This window comes from Ornithorhynchus anatinus, chromosome 17 (genome assembly GCF_004115215.2).
Source record: "Ornithorhynchus anatinus isolate Pmale09 chromosome 17, mOrnAna1.pri.v4, whole genome shotgun sequence".
Classification (NCBI taxonomy): Eukaryota; Metazoa; Chordata; class Mammalia; order Monotremata; family Ornithorhynchidae; genus Ornithorhynchus; species Ornithorhynchus anatinus.
Window position 1 is genome coordinate 1,240,349 of NC_041744.1, and position 20,975 is coordinate 1,261,323.

Sequence of the window (20,975 nt, forward strand, 5' to 3'; positions counted from 1 at the left end):
GCCCCTCCCCAGGTGGAGGCCTGGTCTGGTCCGGGGGCGGAGGGGGCTGCAGACTCCCCGACCCGTGACCCTCCTTCCCCCTCCCCCTGGACCCAGGAGACCGGCCGACCGAACCACGCTCCCGGAGCCGGTCACCGCCCCGCCTCACCCGACATCTGATTCATTTGTTTATTCAGTAGTATTTATTGAGTGCTTACTATGTGCAGAGCACTGGACTGAGCGCTTGGAATGGACAGTTCGGCAAGAGAGAGACAATCCCTGCCCGGTGTTACGTTCATCTCCCCACCTCTGCCCTGCTTTGGCCCCGCCCCGCGCTCCCACCCGTTCCCGGCTGTCTCTTCCTCATTTCCCTAAAGTCTTTCCTGGTCTCCAGCTGTCGTCGGACTCGGGCAATGATTGACTGCACGCCCTCTGCCCTCTTGGTTTCCACCTGCCCGATATCCGGCCCCGATTTGGCTATGGAAAGCAGCGGTGGTGGCATCCCACCTCCCCGCCCCCACCAGCCTCAGTCCCGAGCCCGTCTCCCTTGGGGTTCCCCCCGACGTGATGCCCAGGAGACCGATTCAGCGCCCACTGTGTGCCGCGCGCTTTGCCAAGATCATCGACCCGCCCCGGCCCCTCTCCCCATGGCCATCCCCATTAGTAGTGGGCTAGAGGGGCAGAAGGACCCCACTGTACGATGAGAAAACTGAGGCCCAGAGAGGGGAAGCGATTGACCCAAGGTCACCCAGCAGGCCCCGGAGGCAGAGGTGTGGTACCTGACTCCCGGACCTGGGCTCTTTCCCTACCCCCTGGCAGCCGGCCATCAGGCTCAGCTCCTGTCTCCGGTGGGCCTCCCTCCCCGCGGGGCTGAGCGGCCGAGGGCCCGGTGGGCTCAGGTCGGGCCTCGGCCCGGGCTCTCGGGCGGAAAGTCGAACAGGATTCACTTTGCAGATGAAGGGATTTCCATGGATCACTGGGATCCAAATCACTGGATTTTGTTAGGCCGTCCGGGCCCTGATTCCTGTCTCCTGCCTGTCTGTCTGCCTGTCTGTCCGCCTGAATCTGCCTCTCGATTGATGGATCGATCGTCGGTATTTATTAAGCACTTACAATGTGCAGAGCACCGCATTAAGTGCTTGGGAGAGCGGTATACAACAGAATTAACAGACACGTTCCCTCGTATCTGACAATGACTCTCCCCCTGTTCAAAGGCTTATTGAGGGCCTGTCTCCTCCAAGAGGCCTTCCCTGACGAAGCCCTCATTTCTTCTTCACCCACTCCCTTCTTCATCTCCCCGATTCGCTCCCTTTATTCACCTCTCCTTCAGCCCAAAGCACTTATGTTCCTAACCGCCATTCATTTCTTTCTATCAATGCCTGTCTCCCCCTCTATACCGTGAGCTCGTCATGGGCAGAGAATATATCTACCAACTCTGTCGTACTGTACTCTCCCAAATGCTTAGTACAGTGTACACAGTAAGCACTCAGTAAATACCTATGATTGACCGACTGACTACCGATAACGGACATACAATCTAGAGAGATTTTACAGTCCTTGGGTCTCTGTTTCTTTCTCTGCTCGTCTCTGTGTCTATTTCTCTTCCTCCGTCTCTGCGTCTCTCGTCTTCCCTGGGTTTCTCTGTGTCTTTATCTCATCGTCACTATGTGTTTCGTCACTTTGGGTCTGTCTCTGTTTCTCTATCTTTCTCCTGCCCGGCTCTCCATCTTCTTTGCCCTGTGTCTCCATCCCTCCGCTTCTGTCTCTCCGTTGGTCTCTCGCTCGCTCTCTCCCTGTGGGTGTCGGCATCCCTCTGTGCGTCTCTGTCTCCCTGCACCTCTCGCTCTCCCGAAAGTCTCCCAGCCCTCCACGATCCCCCGCAGGCCCCGCCGGTGAACCTGGCAGGACGTACCGGGCAGGCTTCTCCCTAGGTGAAGAGGACAACTGCCTTGAGGGCTCCTGAGTCACCGAGACAAACCGGGCAACCCGAGATGGCAGAAGCCCGGCCGTGACCACCGGAAACGGGCAGGCTCGCGGTTGGGTTTGGCCCCGGCCCCACGCGACACAGAGGAGTAGTAATAGTATTTACTGAGTGTCCGCTGTGAGCAGAGCACTGTACCAGGTGCCTTGCGAAAGGATAAATTAAAAAATGTAACATTCCCTGCCCAAAAGGGCCCTGGGCAGAGCTGAGCCCTTGAGAGGGTCCAACAGAGTCTACAGACACAATGCCTGCCCTGGGTGAGCTTCTAGTCTACTGGGTGCAGAGAGCAGTGCTCAGCCCTTGGGAGAGTACAATAGGTTTATTAACAATAATAATAATCACAGTGGCATTTGTTAAGCATTTACTATGTGCCAAACACCGTACTAAGCGCAGGGGTTGATACAGTTAAATTGGGTTGGACACAGTCCCCGCCCCACATGGGCCTCACGCTGTCAATCCCCATTTTACAGATGAGGTAAGTGGGGCCCAGAGAAGTGAAGTGACTTGCCCAAGGTCACACGGCAGACACGTGGAAGACCCAGATTAAAACCGAGGTCCTCCTGACTCCCAGGCCCCGGTTCTATCCATTAGGAAGTGCTTCTTTTAGCTGATTAGCAGGCGTGATGCCTGCCCTCGAGGAGCTGACAGTCTACTTTGTGTGGAGTGCAGTGCTGAGCCCTAGGGAGAGCCCAGTAGGGTTAGCAGACAAGATGCCTGACCTGGAGAAGCTTCCAGTCTAGCGGAATAAGCCAGGAAGAAGGCGACAGCCCCCGCTTGGATAACGACCCCCTAAAGTGGTGGGGATTTTGAGGCTTCACCGGCTCTGGGTCCCCCTGCCGTCCGAGACCCAGGGGCCGACCGAGTCCCGGGCACCTCTCCTTCTGGGGACCGCCCCGGGCTGACGGCCGGCGAGGGGTGATGGGGCCCGAAATGTCAGGCCTCCGCACGTGGACGGGTTGAGGAGCGGTCAGGACAGGACAGGTCGTGGATGCCCGCCGTGGGGGGAGGATATTTCTGGCCGGGCCTGCCGGGGAGTGGAGCTTCCTGTGGGGGCTGGGGCAGCAGCGGGGGGAGACCCGGCTATCGATGCCTCGGGGTGAAGTGTCCCGTTCTTGGCGAGGGATTTTCAGAAAGGAAGTGCGGGGGTGGACGAAGGGCAAGCCAAACCGAGTCAGAGGAGCCTGGGGCCGTCGGAGAGCAAAGGCGAGACCCGCAGGCCTGAAGGGGGGGGGGGTCGGCCCTCTGCCAGCATGAGCCCTCCCCGCCGCCTGCAGGGTGCCCGCCCGAGGGCATGGGGAGGTGGTGGCGTGGACCGCCCAACAGCCCCCGTGGGGTGCCGCGAGGTGAAACGCTGGCACCGTGGGGGCGGAGGGGCCCTGCTTCCGGCGGCGGCAGCGGCGGGAGCGGGCTGGCGGGCAGAGATAAGGGGGTCGGGGGAGGAAGCGAGCCGAGGGAGCCGCGTCCCGCTTCCTTTTCGGGTCCCGGGGTGAGGAGGACGACGTTTCAGAGGAGCCGACGGGCAGGGCTGAGCACAGAGGGGCTCCCGCCTGGGAGGGAGTGGGGGGCTAGGGGATGTATTCGGCACTTACTCTGCAGCAAGCACTACGCTGAGCTCTGAGGTGGGTGCAGGAGTGCCAGCTCAGACACAATCTCCAGCCCACATAGAGCTCCTCGTCTAGGAGGGAGAAGAGGGATCTCATCTCCGTCTTACGGTTGCAGAAACTGAGGCCCAGAGAGGTTGAGTGACTTCCCCGAGGTCACATAGTAGGTCGGGAGCAGAGCTGGGAATAGAACCCGGGTCTCCCGACCGCCGACCCCTCACTCCGTCCTCCGACCCGGCTGCCTAATAACAGTATGGTATAACGGATAAAGCCCGGGCCTGGAAGTCAGAAAGCCATGGGTTCTAATCCCAGCTCCACCGCCTGTCTGCTGTGTGACCTCAGGCAAGTCACTTCACCTCTCTGCGCCTCAGTTCCCTCATCTGTAAAATGGGGATCGAGACGGTGAGCCCCGTGCGGGGCAGGGACTGTGTCCGACCCGATCAGCTTGTATCCACCCCAGTGCTGAGTACAGTGCCTGACACACAGTAGGCACTTAACAAATACCATAATAATTATTATTGTTATTAGAAAAATGGGGAGAGAACGCTTGTCTGTCCCTGTGGGCTTCGCCGCTTGGCCTGGGGTGGGAAGCGGGAGACCGCCCTGCCCCGACTGAGTCTGCCACTAACCTGTTATCTCCTTCTCAACCCCCTGCCACCCCCACCTCGACTCCCAAGAGAGTCCTCCTGCACCTCCGTAGCCCATGGGTCTGCAACCCCCAGAGCTCTTATGTTCTTATCTTTCTATGCCACTGCTTCCTTCTGCCTGTAATTTCTTCAGCAGCCGTTTCCCCACTACACTTTGAGGTCCTCGAGGGCAGGGATCGTGCCTACCAACTCTGTGGTCCACGCCTAAGCGCTCGGTACAGTACTCTTCGCGCGGTACACTGTGGAGAAGCAGCATGGCCTAGGGTAAAGAGCACAGGCTAGGGAATGAAAGGACCTGGATTCTACTCCTGGCTCTGCCATTTACCTGCTGTGTGACCTTGGGCCAGATATTTCATTTCTCTGGGCCTCAGTTTCCTCATCAGTAAAATGGGGATTCAATAACCGTCCTCTCTTACTTAGACTCGGAGCCCCCCGTGAGACGGGGACTATGTTAGACTTGATGAACTCGCGTCTACCCCAGCACTCAGCTTGACACACAGTGAGCACTCAACAAATATCATCATTATTATTACACTGTGAATTCCTTGAGGCCAGGGATCATTTCCATCAACTCCGTGGTCTCTCCTAAGCGCTCAGGACATTGCCCTGCGTACAAGCAGACTTTGTTTCTTGATGGCAGGGATCAAGTCTATGAATTCTACTGTATCTCCCAAGTGCTCAGTAGAGCACTCTGCAAACAGTAGACTGAACTCCTCCCACTCAGAGATCGTGTCCACCAACTCTATGGTTCTCTCCTAAGCGCTCAGTACAGCATGTCGGTCGGGACACGCCCGGTTCTGCCCGAGGGCCTCTTGGCACCAGGCCGCAGGTTTGTTTCACTGCTCCACCCACGGCCGAGGCCGGGCCGCCAGCCCAGGTTGCCGGGGGCTGGAGGACGGAAGGTTCCAAGGGAGAGCAGGAAACAGGCCTGCCCCCCCGTGGGGGAGAGCACGGGGAGCCCTCCCCATCGGGGAATGGGCAGTTGGGGTCACCGGCTGGGACAGAGGGGTTTGGACACAGTGGCTGGGCTGGGTCCCTGGGGGAGAAGAGGGAATGGAGGAGGGGAGAGTCAGGGGTGTTGGATGGTCCTTTCTGGGGAGAGGGGAGAGGCAGGAGGCTGGGATGGTCCGTGCTGGGTCACTGGGGGAGAGTCAGGGGTGTTGGATGATCCGTGCTGGATTACGAGGGCAGAGTCCGGGGATAATAAAAATATTAATAATTGTGGTATTTGTTAAGTACCTACTAGATGCCACTCTTTGTCCTAAGCTCTGGGGTAGATACAAAGTGATCAGGTTGGACACAGTCCCTGTCCCACGTGGGGCTCACAGTCTTAATCCCCATTTTACAGATGAGATAACTGAGGCCCAGAGAAGTTAAGGGATTTGCCCGAGGTCACACAGCAGACCTGTGGAAGATCCGGGATTAGAACTCACATCCTCCCTCTCCCAGCCCCAGGGGAAAGAAAGTCAGGGATGTGGGATGTTCCGTGCTGGGTCATTGGGGGAGAGTCGGGGATGGAGAGGGGAGAGTCAGGGGTGTGGGGTGTTCCATGATGTGTCACTGGGGGACAGTGAGGGATGGAGAAGGGAGAGGCAGAGATGTGGGGTGGTCCGTGCTGGGTCACTGGGTTAGAGTTAGGGATGGACAAGGGAGAGTCGGGGGCGTTGAATAGTCCCTGCTGGGTCCCCGGGAGAGAATCTAGGTGGCGGACCTCTGATGAGGAGGAGGAGGGAAGGAGAAAACTGATTGGATGGGATGGTTGAGCTCCACTTTCTCCTAAGGACTTTCGGGTCCAATCATGAATGAGAAAACCAACGGTGCCTCCAGGATTTTGAAACCCAAACGGAAATGAATCGATCTCTAACTCTGTCTCTCACTCTCTGATCACTCCTTTCTCCTTTTCCTTGTTTTATTAATTTTTTTTTATGGGATTTGTTAAACGCTTACCATGTGCCAGGCACCATAAGCACTGAGGTACATACAAGATAATGGGGTTGGACGCGGTTCTTGTCCCACGTAGCGTTCACAGGCTTAACCCTCTTCTCCTTATCAGTCTGAAAAAACTCTGAAGAAGTCATCATGTCCATCCCCCTGCTTCCTCCCACCCCCTCCCCTGAGGCCAGAATCGTTAGTGATTTTCAAGCCTCTCCAGTGAAGGACCCTAGGCAAAACACTGAACTTGGCACTTGACCAAACACTTTCGGGTTTAGTAGACACGATTCCTGCCCTCAAACAGTTTAAAATTCTAGCCAGGAAGGTGGGCACTAAAGTAAATTACTGACCGGAGGGAGCAGAAGGGTTTAAAGATGCATACATAAGTGCTTTGGGGGGTTAGGAGGGTGAGTCCCCAAGTGCTTAGGGCTGTGAGGCCTTTGGGGTGCCTGTCACCTAAAGCACTGAGTATAGTGCTCTGCACACAGTAAACACCTAGTAAATTCCATGAATTGAAAAGCAGTGTGGCTTGAAGAAAGATTCTGGGCCTGGGAATCAGAGAACCTGGGTTTTCATCCCTCCTCTGCCACTTGCCTGGTGGGTAACCATTAGGATAACCCTTAACTTCTCTGGGCCTCAGTTTCTTCATCTGCAAAATGGGGATTCCATACCTATTCTTCCTCCTCTTAAACTGTGAGCCCAGTGTAGGACAGTGGCTGTGTTAATAATAATAATAACGGTATTTGTTAGGCGCTAAGTATGTACTAAGCGCAGGGGTAGATACGAAGTAATCAGGTTGGGCCCAGTCCCTGTCCCACATGGGACTTACAGTGTTAATCCCCATTTTCCAAATGAGGTAACTGAGGCCCAGAGAAGTGAAGTGACTTGCCCAAAGGCACACAGCAGACACGAGGCAGAGCCAGGATTAGGAATCACATCCTCTGACTCCCAAGCCTGCGTTCTTGCTACTAGGCCATGCTGCTCCTAACCTGCTTATCTTGTATTTACTGTTTAACTTGCTTATCCCGTTTCTACCCCAACACTTAGAACAATGCTTGGCACACAGTAAGCGCTTAACAAACACGATTATTACTCCTTTTATTATTATTGTCATTATCATGCTTATGTAAAGACTGGGAGGCCTGGGCCTAACACTGGGAACGCATCCAATTTCTCGAGCAGTTTCATCGGCGTCTCCTCGGAGCCATAGTCGAAGTCACCAGGCGAGGAGGGTAACCGACCTCGAGATCCTGGAGGGCAGTCCGCTCATCGGCATGGAGGCGGTGATGAGCGTGACCACGCTCCGCCGGACGGGACGCCGGCGGAGAATGGACGAAGCAGGGGACCCGAGGAAAGGCCGCTCCGGGGGAGACCGACGGGGACCCGCGCCCTCTGAGAGGAGAGAAGGAACTCGTCAGAGGCACAGCGAAGCCGAGCAGCGGACTGTTGGGAGACCGAGGAGGCAGGCGGACAGGCCTGGCGTGCGGCCGCTGGGAGAGGAGTGTGGGCGGCGGACGCTACGGGATCACCGAGAGAGCAAGAGGCAGGCTCAGTTGCTCTGGAGTTGTCCCACTTCTCTCCAGCGTATTCCCAGGGCAGGACGGCATCAGACCCTGTACGAGGTAAGCTGTCGCCTCAGGGAGCCACGGGCTGGGGGCGGCCTGGGCGGGATCTCCCAAAGATGGCGGCCGCCCTGTACTTTCACAAGGCCGCGGCCTCCAGTCCTTCTCAAAAATGACCGTCGCTTGGCCTCCCTCAAATGCGGCTGAGTCACCACCCTTCTCAAAGATGGCAGCGAGATGGAGGGACTCCGTCGGTAGGAGGTAAGTTAGAGCCTGGGGGCGGCCCTCCGGTCCCGTCTCCGAAAGCAGCCCCGCTCCTAGCATCCTTCTCGAATCTTCACAGGGGCCTGGCAGGCCGGGTCGGGCCGGGCCATGCCGGGAGGTCTGTTGGGGGTGAGCTGGGCTGCTCTGCCACCCTTTCCCACCCGCTGAGGTCAAACCTCGCCCATCCTGCCCCTGTCGAGCTGCTCCCGCTCGCTTCGGGACTCCTGACGTCCGACGCTTGGGCGGGCCCCGACGGGAAACCCGGCCGGGGCCGCCGATCCCGCCCTTCGCGTGTGGAGCCCCTTTACCACCAGGATCAGCCAGACCTGGACTCCTCTGGACGGGGAGGGCGTCCAGCCCACTCCCTGCTGAAGAGTGGGCCCCCGGGGGCCCGGGATTTTCTTGAGCACGGCCCCCCTTGAGCGTGGAAAGGCCGAGAATGGCAGGAAGAGGCCCGGTCCGGTGGGGGCCGGCCGCCGGCCCGGGCAGGAGAATACCAGGAAGTGGACAGGCCGTTCAGAGTGCCCGGTCCACCACGGGGTGGGTGTGTGGGGGGGAACAGAACCGTTGTCCACCGTGTTCGCCTGAGCGGACTTGAGAAGGGAGGAGGTGTGGCGGGTAGGGGGTGGGTGGCGGGGAAAGGATGCAATAGACTGTGGACTGTGGGAGAGACACCTGCCTGGGGACTGGGGGCCCCCGCCCACCCCCTTCATCGTTCATCGTTCATTCAGCGGGGCCCTGCGGGTAGCGTAGGACAGAGGCCCAATTTCCCTATGTGGGGCAGGCGGTTTGCATTGCAGTTTGAACTGAATTTACAAAACAAAGAACCGGGCAGGATGATGGTGGGGGTGGGGTGAGAGGGGGGCACTCGGGGAGAGGCTTGGTTGGGGAAGGGGGTCCGGCTTTGAGGACCACAGCAAGGCTCTGCCACAGGGAGGGAGCGACCGGCCTTTCTATAACTTGGACATTCTCCTGTCGGCCGTCCAGGGGTCTGGACAGAAGCCGCCTCGGTCACCATGGGCAGAAGTGGGCAGGGCTACCGTGGCACCATGGGCAGAAGCGGGCAGGGCCGCCTCAGGCACCATGGGCAGACGTGGGTGGGGCAGGCTGGGCGGTAGGATGCCAGGGTCCGATCGAAGGGCAGGGACTGTCTCTATGTGTTACCAATTTGTACATTCCAAGCGCTTAGTACAGTGCTCTGCACATAGTAAGTGCTCAATAAATACTACTGAATGAATGAATGAATGAATGAACCCTGCTTAGCCCCCGGTGCCTCGTGGCGGGCTCTCGGCCCTCAGCCCCTCTCCACTCCGGTGCCCGCTTCCTCCTCCCTCTGACTCACCCCAGCGGTCCGAGAAGAGCGGAGGACCCTCCAAATCCCAATCCGGACAGTAGCCCTGGGATGACGGGGTCCTTCTCTCACCTGTAAAGCGGGGAGCCAGGTGGACCGGTCTCCCCCCTCCCGCCACGGCAGTGGTTCGGGTCTCATCCCGGCCGGCTGCTGAGGGCGACCCCCGCCAAGAGGCTCCCGGGGTCAGAGGTCATCACAGTGCGGGCCGGGGAGGGGGCGCTGAGACGGTACCGGCCTGCGACAGCCGGCTCACCCAGTCGACCTGGGGGGTTCCGCACCTTGCCTGTGAGACAGGAAGGGCGGCAGAGGCAGGGGTCGATCTCCCCATTTTACAGATAGGGAAATGGAGAACACAGAGCGATTCGGGTTCCGAAAGCAGGCCCGGCACAGACCAGGACTGGAACTTGACAGTGGCTCCACTGCACTCGTGATCATATCTGTTATTTTGCATGTCTAGAACATAAGCTTCTCGTGGCCAGGAGGCATGTCTACCTACTCTGTTGCACAGGACTCTCCCAAGCGCTCAGTACTGTGCTCTGCGCACAGGAAGTGTTTAATAAATACCATCGATCTTAATAATAATTATGGAATTCATTAAGCACTTACTAAATGCCAGGCACTATACTACCCACTGAGGTGGTGACAAGCAAATTGGGTTGGACACTGTCCCTGTCTCACTTGGGGCTCACGGTCTCAATCCCCGTTTTACAGATGAGATAACTGAGGGGCAGAGAAGTGAAGTGTCTAAAGTACCACAGCCCACAAACGGTGGAGCCGGGATTAGAACCCATGTCCTTCTGACTCCCAGGCCCAGGCTCTATCCATTGTGCCACGCTGCTTCTCTGCTTGAAAGGAGCTTACAGTTTACTGGGGAAGATGGGCATTAAAGTAGATTAGGGGTAGGAGAAATATATTAGGATGTGGACATTTGCTGCGGAGTTGGGGTGAACATCAGAGTGCTAAAAGAGTACACAGACAAGTACCTTGTGGACGCGAACAATCTGGATAGGGCAGATGAGGGCTTGATCGTCATTCAGTCAACCGAGGGTATTCATTGAGCACTTACTACATGCAGAGCACTGTACTAAGCGCTTGAGAGAGTACAGTGCAACAGAATGAGCAGATACGTCCCCCGCCCGTAACGAGCTTCCAGGTTAGAGGGGCTTAGTCAGGGAAGGCTGGAGTCCGGAGACACCGGCCTCCATCACCGCCCGGGGCCCGGCCACAAGAGCTCGTCCGGTCTCTCTCTGTGTGTCTCTGTCTCTGTCTCTCATCTCGGAAGGGGAGCAGGTGGGCCCCGGGGCTTCCGTGAAAAGCGTCCACGGTTCAGTGAGATTCCTGGGCTCGGCCCCAGGGGCGGAGGGGGCGAAGAGAACGGGTGGGGGGAGGTTTTCTCTGGGCAGACACCTGCCAGCCTCCGCCCGCCCAAGCTATGCAAACTCAGGAGCGCCCGGCTCAAGGAGGGAAGCTGGAGGCAGTCAGCCAGAAACCCACCCGCCCCCTCGCTCCGTCCCGTGCCAGAGCAGGCCCGGCCAGCGACCGAGCAGGAAGAGACGGTGCCCACCGGTCCTCCCCTCCCCCCCCCGGCCGGCCTCACGGGGCTCCCCGGAAGCTGAGGACGTGCTGGGCCTACCGGGCCGCACCCCGCCCTTCCCCTCGCCCCACCCCGGTCTGGCTCCCAGCGTGGCCAGTGGGGACCGGGCCTGTCTGTGGTCTCCGGAGAGCCGTTCCCTCCCGGTCCCCCCGTGGGCCCCCCGAGGGGCAGCTGGGGACCACCCTTGCCCAGGGTGACAGGTGGCATGGCAGGTGGAATGGCTGGCCTCCCTTCCCTCCTCCTCCCTCTCCTTTTTCCTTCCCTTCCATCCCTCCTCCTCTCCCACTCGTGTAAAGTTTGGGGCCCCAATCCCAGGCAGCCCCTCTCCTGCTCTCCCGCCTCCCTCTTGGAGCCCATCACTCTAGAGCGAAGCCCCTCGGTCGTCTGCATCTTCCCTCACCCTCCCTCAATCGTCTTTCCTGTGTTCGCTCCTGGGGCCTCCGTGGGCAGAGTTATGACACTCGTCACTTCACCGGAGAAGCAGCGTGGCTCAGCGGCAGGGGCCCGAGTTTGGGAGTCAGAGGTCGTGGGTTCTAATCCCGGCTCCGCCGCTTGCCAGCTGGGTGACTTTGGGCAGGTCACTTGACTTCTCTGGGCCTCAGTGACCTCATCTGGAAAATGGGGGTGAAAACGGTGAGCCCCACGTGGGACAACCCGATCACCTTGTATCCCCCAGCGCTTAGAACGGTGCCGGGCACGTAGTAAGCGCTTAACAAATATCATCATCATCATGGTGATGATTATGTAAATGGGATCCCTGCTCTCCGGCGTTGGGCGGGGAGGGGGAGATCCCCGGCGGGGGCGGGGTCTGGGGGGGCGGGGGCGGGGCTGATCTCCCCCGTCCACGAGGGGGCGGGCTTCCCCCCGCCCCCGCGGCCCCTAGGGAGGAGGAGGAGGAGGAGGAGGAGGAGGAGGAGGGAGGGAGGGCCCCTCGGGCGCAGCATCCTCCCGCCGGGGGCAGCGCTTTAGCGGGGTAGTTAGTTTGCAGCCGCTGCCCATGGCTCCGCGCTGCAGCAGCAGCCTCAGCCTCCGGCCGCCAGGACCGTAGCCCCTCCCCAGGACCGGTCGGCAGCCCCCCTCGGGACCGGACGGTAGCCCCCCAGGACCGCAAGGCAGCCCTCCCCGGGACCGGACAGCAGCCCCCCCACCCGGGACCGGACAGGAGCCCTCCACACGGGACCGGACAGCAGCCCCCGACCCAGGACCGGACGGGAGCCCTCGGGACCGGACAGTTCACCCCCCCCCCCCCCCCCCCCGCACCAGGACCGGACAGCAGCCCTCCCCAAGACCGGACGGGAGCCCTCCCCGGGACCGCACAGCAGCCCTCCCTTCTGCCCAGGATCTGACGGTAGCCCCCCAGGACCGGACGGCAGCCCCCTCCCCACCCCGGGACCGGACGGTAGCCTCCGCCCCACCCCCCCGGAGCGGCGAGCAGCCCCCGGTGTCCGCTGCGGTTGGGGGAGGCGGAGAGGGCGGGAAGTAGGGCAGGGAGGGGACGGTGTCCCGGCCGGCGTCCCCGCCCGGAGCGCAGGTGGGAGGCCCGGGCCACCCCGCTCCCCGCCTGCCCGCGGCGCCGCCCGGAGCCGGCATGGAGGAGGAGGCGGCCCCCCGGGCCCCGGCCCCCCACGAGCTGCCGGCGGCCGCCGTGCTGCGGACCTTCGCCGTGGACCAGAGCCGCGGGCTGAGCCCGGAGCAGGTGCTCCTCAGCCGGGACAAGTACGGGCCCAACGGTGAGTCGGGGGGCCGGCCCCACGCCGGGACTCGCCCGCCCCCTTCTCCCCTCTCCCCTTCCCCCCACGCAGGATCATCTTCCCTCTTCTTTTCCCCCTTTGCATTCGGGCCCGGACCCCTCCACGCGAGACGGTGCCCGCCCCCACGCGGGACGGTGTCCCCCCCCCTCAGTGGAGGCCGGATCCTCCGTTTGAATCTACAGCGAGTCGGTTTCCCCCCCGGGGGGACGGGAGGAGGTCGTGCTCCCCCCCCCCACCACGAGAGAGGCCCTCCCCTCCCCCCACGCGGGGCAGGCAGGGTCCCCGCGCGATCGTCTCTCTCGTGGGCCGCAGGAGGCCGGGGGTCCTCTCCGATTCCATCTCCGGCGCTGCCCCCCCGTCCGTCCCCTTCCCTCCCCTCCCTTCCCCCTCCGGGCTGGGACAGGAAACAGGGGAGTGGAAACTGTTTGGGTTGTGAAGAGGACGTGGGGTTTTGGCTCTCTGTGTATATGTGTGTGTGTGTGTGAGAGAGAGAAAGAGAGAGAGAGAGAGAGAGTGCCTATGTGCCTATGGAGTATGTATGTGTATTGTTGTGTTCCCACCAGTGCATCACTGTGGGCCTGGGCAAGTAAGGATGTGTTTCTGAGAAGTGTGCGTGTGTCTGTGTCCCTAAGAAAGAGTGCGTATGTTGGTATGAACCTATGAAAGGGACCGTGTGTGTGTGTGTGTGTGTGTGTGCGTGTGTATGCTGGTGTCTATTTTGGGGTGTGCATGTGTGTGTCTGTGCGTGCGAGCGCCTTCCAGGTAAGAAAGTCTTGCAGAATGGCCCCGGTTAGAGTGGAAGCTCCTTGTGGGCACCGACGGTCCTAGGGCCGGGAGGGGGGAGTTGTGGCTCAGCTGTGGCTCGGGCGCGTTGCGGGAGGACCCGGAAGACCCTCCACCTCTCCGGCCTGTCAAGCCCAGAAGCCCCTCACCCTGTTGGAGCTGGGTGGGCTCTCAGGGAGCCCCGGAGAGGGACCCATTCTGAGGTGGGAGGTGGGAGGAGGTAGGGCTGGCTGCTTGGGCCATGGACCCTTCCTCCACCTCTCCCCCCTCCGGCAGAGGCCGTCCTGAGCTGGAAGGGCACTCAGGGGCAGCTTCCTCCAGAATGAGAGCAGAGCACAGCGCCCAGTGTTCCCTGACAGGGCCCAGGCTCCCGGGATCGCGGGAAGGTCCTGGATCGGAGGGGTGTGGGGGTGGGAGGGGAGGAGGAGGAGGAGCGGAAGACAGGGTGCGTGCCCAGGGATGCCCTTCCACCCTCCCCACCCAGCTACAACCCAGGCTACCCTCAGCTAAGCTCACGGGCCGGGGCCGCCAAGAGGAAGAAAGAGCGTCTGACGACGCCCTCCCCAGGAAACCACCCCCAAACCACTCCGTGTCTCAGGCTGGTGGGTATGGGACCGCGGCTCCCTCCGGCTGGCCGGGGTGGCTCAGAGACCGCCCGCCTCCACGGGGGCAATTTAGCCCCCACAGCCGGAACCCCAGGGCACCGGTCCCATCATTCCCATTGCTCTTGTTTCTCTCTTGCTGTCAAAATCAATCTAACAATCACTCGTATTTGTTGTGCTCCGACTATGTGCAGAGCACTATACTATGTGCTTGGGAAAGTACGGTAGAGTTGATAGACACTGTCCCTGCCCTCAAGGAGCTTCCAGACCAGTGGGAGAGACAGATACTGGAATAATCGAGGACCGTCTCGGGAGCTCTGCCCTCTTGAGGGCCCGGGGACGGGGCCAGGGGAGGGGAGAGAAGAGGCAGGGACGGGCAGTGCCACCGGAGACGCAGTTTGGGTTTCTGGGGGTTTGGGAAATTCACGTCTAGGGTGAGCGCTATCTCCCGGGAGCAAAGTGCACCTCTGTCCGCCGCTCAGAATCGTGGCATGGTCCCTCGGCCCCTGGGCCCCTCGTGCAGCTATCCCAGCGTCGCCCGGGCAGCGGGCGGCTAGAGAAGCGAGGGAGCTCCGGGCGGGCGGAAACGGAGCTCTGGGCCCGAGGCTGCTGAGGGCCGGGGCTGGAGCCGGAACCGGGCTGCATCTACTGGATTCCCGGGCTTCCGGCTGCGGGGGCGATGGGCCCGGTGTCCCCGGTTTCCGGCGTGGGGGTTGGATCCGGTGTCCCGGGGGTCTGGCCGTGGGGGTGATGGGACAGATGGCCCCCTCATAGCTGTGAGGGCCGGGGCTCCAGCCTCGCTCCCACCAGATCCCAAGAGCTCCTGGTAAGACCCCGTGGGGATTGGGCCCGCCTGGCCTGTGAGCTCTGAGCGGCCTGGGTGCCATCCCCCCGCCCCCCGACCCCCCACTCCCAACAGGGAACCGTCAGGGCCTCTCAGAGTCGGCGCGCAGAAACCCAACTTCCACAGGAAATTAGGCCTCCTTTGGTGCCCGCCGCTGCCCCCGGCCCCGCTGCCCCGTTGAGTTAGGCGTCGACCCAGCCTGCTGGGGGCACGTGCCTGCTGATTTTTAGGAAAGAGGTTCGGTTTTCCCGGCGCCTCCCTGATCTCCCCCCTCCCTCTGGCTCCCAGAGCAGCAGCCGCAAAACCGGAGTCTACACCTGAGAACGCGCTGACCGCACCCCCCGCCCCATGCCCGGTCCTCCCCCTCCCTGCCCACGCCGTCTCGGTCCCCACCCATGCCCTCCCTCTCCTCACCCGGCCTGCCCGTGTCCATTCAATCCCTGTCCACCCTGCCCATACCCTTCCCCATCCACACCCCCTGGTCCACACCCACCCCACTCATGCCCACTCCGCCCACACCCATACCTTGCCTCCTCCCAGGTGGAAACCAAGCCCAGAGGCTGAGGCAGTTTGCAGGCTCAGGTCCTCTGCCCCGCCCTCACCCCACTGAGCCTCACTTTTCTCTGCCCCCCAATTCCTGTACTTCGACGTGTTGGGGCCGTGCTTGCTTCGGAGAGACTGCGGGGGCTAGTGACGGAGACCTTTGAACTCTCAACAGTAAATCCATGACCCTCTCTGTCTCTGCTTCTCTGTCTCTCTCTTTCTGCCTTACTGTCTCTTCTTCTCTTCCTCCCTGCCCCTCTATCTTTCTCTACCTCTCTGCCTCTGCCTCTCTGCCTCTCTGCCTCTATCTGCCTCTCTCTGCTTCCCTCTTTTCTGTGTGTCTGCCTCTCCTTTCCCCGCGGGCTGTCCCGGAGGGAACCCCGACTCCACCCTGAAATCCCTGCCACTCCTGCCCCACTCCCACCCGGTCGTCTCCCCTGCTCGGTTGGCTCTTCGGCTCGTGGGCCCGTGGACCCGTGGGTCCGTGGACCGGCGGGCCCCTAGACGACTAATTACCGTCAGGGTGAGGAGGGGACAGGGAGGAGTCCTTGACGTGAGGTCAAAGGTCACTTTCCAGGCTCCAGGCTGGGGAGCCGCAGGGGAAGGCTGGGGAACCCACCCTTACCCATCCCTGACTGTGCCAGGGAGGGATGCCTGCCCCAGACTGGGCCGGGGTGCAGAGACCAGATGGGCGCAGAGTGGTGTGAAAGAGGGCACCCACTGGTAGCAGAGCACTGCGTGGGACCCTCTGGGTGCGGGCACTGGAGTGGGGTGGTTTCTGAGTGTAGGGCAGGGATCAAGTGCAGGAAGCCTCTCAGGGGAGGGGCCCTGGAGGAAGCCAGTGAAGTGGGGTGTGGTTTGTTGGGTCTAAATGGGGAGGGACTTCCAGGCGGGGGAGGCATGAGCCATGGGTGAGAGGTGGGGGATGGCAGGGGCCTGTTGGCACCAAGGGATGGGTTGTTCTGGGCTGCTGCTTGGCCCCCTTCTCCTGAGTTCCACCCTGCCTGGCTTCTGCCCCACCCCTGCCCCTGCCCTTCCCTTGCCCTGTCCCAGCCCCAGCCCCGGCCCCGGCCCCGCCTTCGCATACAGGCTAACCCCCTCCTCCCCACACCAGGCACCACCGCCCGCCCGCCCTCCCGGCTTCCCCCCCGCAGCAAGCCCGATGACTGGGAAAGAGTTCCTGGGGAAGGTGGGGAAGACGGTCAAGGCCTGTTAATAGTCCGTCCTTCTCCCCACCTCTGACATTTGGAAAAGCCGAAATACCAGTTTCCTCTTTCCGGAAGAAGGGAAGGGGGAGACGGGAGGCTCTTTAACCCGTTCTCCCCTGGCCGGGCTGTGAACTGCTCCGGAGTCCTGCTTGGCCCCTCCTTGGGGGGACAGGGTTCCGGGGGGACCTCGCCCCCGCCCTGGGTTGTAGCAGAGGTTGTGCCCCGCTTCCAGAGCCAGAGGGGTTGGCTCGCCTTGGTCTTGTTGTCCTCGTGATTTCTGCAACCTCTACATTCACCTGGGGCCCTCTCCGCTCCCTCTGCAGGATTCCCGACTGATCTGCGCGGAAGCATTAAGGGAGTCAGGAATGGGGAGGGGAGAGTCAGGGATGTGGGATGGTCCTCGCTGGGTCCTTGGGGGAGAGCCAGGGTCAGAGAGGGGAGAGTTGAGGGTGTGGGATAGTTTGTGCTGGGTCACTGGGGGCGAGTCAGGGGTGTTGGACGGTTCGTATGGATGGTTCGTTCTGGGCCACTGGGAAGAGGCAGGGATGGAGAGTCAGGGGTGTGGGATGGTCCGTGCTGGGTCACTGGGGAAGAGTCGGGAATGGAGAGGGGAGAGTCAGGATGGGGGATGATCCGTGCTGGGTCACTCGGGGAGAGTCGGGGATGGATGGGGAGAGTCAGGGTGGGTGGGATGGTCCGTGCTGGATCACTGGGGCAGAGTCTGGGATGGAGAGAGGAGAGTCAGGTGTTGGATGGTCCATTCGTGACCATCAGAGTGGGTGTTCAGGAGGGCGACCAGCAGCCGGTTCCTCCCAGAACCCCTAGCGCCACAGACAGAAGCCATCCGGGAACGAGTAAGCCGTGGGGGCCCCCCTCGGGGAACCGTTCTCGGCCCAGAGGTGTCGGGGAAACCTTCCTCCGCTAACCAGTGGAGCCCTCGCCCCATCCCCCCCGCCACCTCCCGCCGCCCCCAACGTCACCAGCGGCTTCCTGAGGCCGGGGAAAGTCTCCCTGGGGGAACCCGGCTCCTTGCCGTTGTCCGCCAGCCGGGCTGAACCGGTCAGCGGGGTCAGGGGGCCCTGGGGCTTGGCTGCGGGTGGCTTTTTCCACTCCGGTCGGAGATGGAAAATTTGTCTCTGCACCGATCTCCCAGCGGCCATGGGGGGCGGCTGTAGGGAGAGGACCGGGGGCCACCCTGCCTGTGCACCGCGGAGCCCTGGCGGGCCAGATCTACGCTCCCCCCCGCCGCGGCGGGCAGACCCACACTCTCCTCCGTGCTCTCCCCACATGATGGGGTGGACCCACGCTTCCCCCCAAACCCTCCACAATGGGGCAGACCCACGTTGTCTCCACCACGGGGGGAAGGGGGACAGGGGCAGGGAGCGGGCAGGCCATCCAGGCTGGGGCTTCCTCTGTATGTAGTTCCGGGCCTGCAGGTCCTGTGGTGGGAGCGGGGCTGGGGTCAGGGCCAGGGTCAAGGCCGGGGTCAGGGCAATCCTGACTGAGTGTTGGGGGGGGGGGGGGAGTTTACCCCCTGCAGGCGGGGGGAGGTCCAGGAGCTCCCAACCTCCCGGCCCTCTTTGGGGCCTTGCTCCTCCGGGCCTCCCAGCTATGTCTGTTGGCTCTGTTTTACTCTGTAGTGCTCAGTACAGTGCTCTGCACACTACACACACCTCACCTAGTAAAGTGCTGTGCACCCAGTAAGTACCCTGTACAGTTCTCTTCAAACATGGGCACTCAGCACAGCATTCTGCACACAGTAGATGCCCAGCACAGCGGGGCCCACAAGTTCTTGTGTCACACTGTCCACCCCGCCGGCCGTTCCCTTGTGGTCTGAAGCACCTTCCTGTCCCTGGGGCCCTGGGGCAGGGTGGGGGAGGGGAAGGCAGGGAGGGCAGGGGGCGGGGCAGGACAGGAGGGGGAAGGAAGGACCCGGAAGGGCAGAGAGGGCAGGGGGCGGGCTAGAATTCTTGGAAAGGGAAATCCTGGTGACCACGTTCCTGGTAGGGGAGAGGGGTCCGAGAGCCGCGGTGTGCCGGGCGGGGGAAAGCCCCAGCCCGAGGACACCCCAGTCTGGGGATCCGGCGGTGAGGAGAAGGCCCGGGATGAGCTGGGGCAAGCTTGGGGTCCACCAAGCCGGGGAGGCGGAGCAGGGCAGACAGGGCATTGGGGTTCCTCAAATCCCACCCTAAGGACAGGGACCCCTACCAGAGCCAGAGGGGGTAGGTTCAGGACAAACGAAAAACACCCCTGCCCCCAGAGCTCTGAGATCTGTTCCCCAGAGCCCGGGACTCTGGTAGAGCCAGAGGGGTTTGGACAGAGCATCTCTCTGTGCTGGGTCCCGGGGGGAGAATCGGGGATGGAGAGGAGAGAGACAGGGGTGTGGGATGGTCCGAGCCGGGTCACCGGGGAAGAGTAATGCCTGTCAGAAGGCACACTGTAGGTCACAGGGGGCGAGTCGGGGGTGGAGACGGGAGAGTGAGGGGTGTTGGAGTGTCTACGCTGGGTCACCCGGGGAGAGTAATGCGCGTCAGATGGTCCATGTTGAGTCACTGGGGGAGAGTCAGAGGTGGCGAGGGGAGAATCAGGGTTGTTGGATGGTCTGATTTGGATTACCAAGGGAGAGTAGTGGATGTAGGTGCTACACGTTGGGTCACTGGGGGAGAGACAGAGGTGTTGGATGGTCCATGTTCCATCACTGAGGGAGTCAAGGGTTCCATTCCTCTATATGATGGAGGGTGTCCAGGAGGGCAATAGGTACGTGGGGGGGGCCCCTCCCAGAGGCCCCTCCCTCTGTGAACCCTTTTCTCCCATCCCAGTGGGAGCAGAGGGGCTGAGCGCAAGAGGCTGTTGTTACGCTGAGCTGTTCTGTGTCAGAAGTCAAAGTCGTTTAGGATTTGTGAATCCGTCCAAGGAAGTGAGGGCTCGGAGGGCCTCCCTCACGAACGTCCCCCGAGGCCCCCCGCCCCGTCCCACGCAGGGCAGGGGATCAGCGGGAGAGACCAGAGTCCGTCCAGGCCGCCGCCGCCACCGTCACCGCCCCGAGAACCAGCCCGGCCGGCCTTCCCCACTCGCAATGTCAGTGTTGGCGCCCAAAATAGATCTCTTGAGAACAGGCTAGAAAATGTATTTATATTTCTCCTCCTTCTCCAACCCCTTCCTTCCATCCCTGCCTCCCTCCCTCTCTTTCCCTTCTCCCGTCTGGTCCACTGGACTCCCCTCCCCCTCTAGGGCTCCGTCTCCATGGAGAAGGGAGCCGCCACTGCGCGACCTCGGACCAGGGGAAACGCAGGGCAGGATCGATGATCGATCAATCAATCGATCATTCACATTTATCGAGCATTTACTGTGTGCAGAGCACTGTACTAAGCGCTTGGGAGAGTAATAATAATAATCATGGTATTTTTTAAGCGGTATTTTTTAACGCTCTTTCCACGGAGCCTCGCTGCTTCTCTAAAACAGAGTTGGTAGACACGTTTCCCTGCCCAAAACGAGATAACAGGGTCCGGGAGATGGTGGATTCTGGTGGTGGTCCTACTCTTGTTATTGATAATAATAATAATAATAACAATAATAATCAGTGGCATTTGTTGAGCGCTTACTGTGTGCAGAGCTCTGTACTAAGCACTTGGGAGAGTACAATGCAACAGAGTCAGTAGACACGTTTCCCTGCCCACAGTGAGTTTATAGACTAGAGCTTAATATTTGGAGTCCCGAAGCGGTTACTGTGTGTCCCTGTCCCGCATGGGGCTCACGCTCCCAGAGGGAGGGAGATCAGGTTTCAAATCCCCATTTTACAGATGAAGAAACTGAGGCTCAGAGAAGTTAAGTGACTCGCCCAAGGTCCCCCAGCAGGCGAGTGGCAGAGCCGGGTCTAGAAGCCCAGGCCTGGGCTTTTTCCACTGCGCTATGCTGCTCTTCTGCGGGGAGGGAGCCCCAGTTGTCACTGGGGCTGCCTTACCCCCCAACTACTCTTCCAAGTGCATAGCACTGTGCTCAGCCCCCCAAGAGGTCCTCAGTAAGTACCACCAATGGATTGATTGAAACCGAAATGGCCCTCCGGGCCGCCTCCCCCCAACCCTGTCCGCCGACGGGCCTGTGTGGTTTCTGTTTCCTGCAGCAGTTGCTGACGTGACACCCTCGGGTGCCGGCAAGGAAGCCTGAACCGTTATGGGCCCCACCACCGAGTGCCCCCCTCCTCCCACTCGGGGGGAGCCAGGCCCACTTCCTGCGCCAACTTCCCAGACATTTCCGCCTCGGCCGGGTTCGGGGGGCCGGGGGAGGGGACCACCGCTCCCCGCCGGGGGTCCGAGTCCCTCCGGGGCTGCTGGGC

General features: G+C 61.1%; 1 protein-coding gene across 1 annotated transcript in view; it reads left to right on the forward strand.

Annotated features, from left to right (window-relative positions):
* The first annotated feature begins 11,845 nt into the window (after positions 1 to 11,845).
* Positions 11,846 to 20,975, forward strand: part of ATP2A3 (ATPase sarcoplasmic/endoplasmic reticulum Ca2+ transporting 3) — a 33,290-nt gene continuing 24,160 nt past the window's right edge. Inside the window, 1 exon segment of the mRNA XM_029082308.2 lies at positions 11,846 to 12,641. Coding sequence (XP_028938141.1) covers positions 12,500 to 12,641 — 142 coding nt within the window. The 5' untranslated portion in view covers positions 11,846 to 12,499.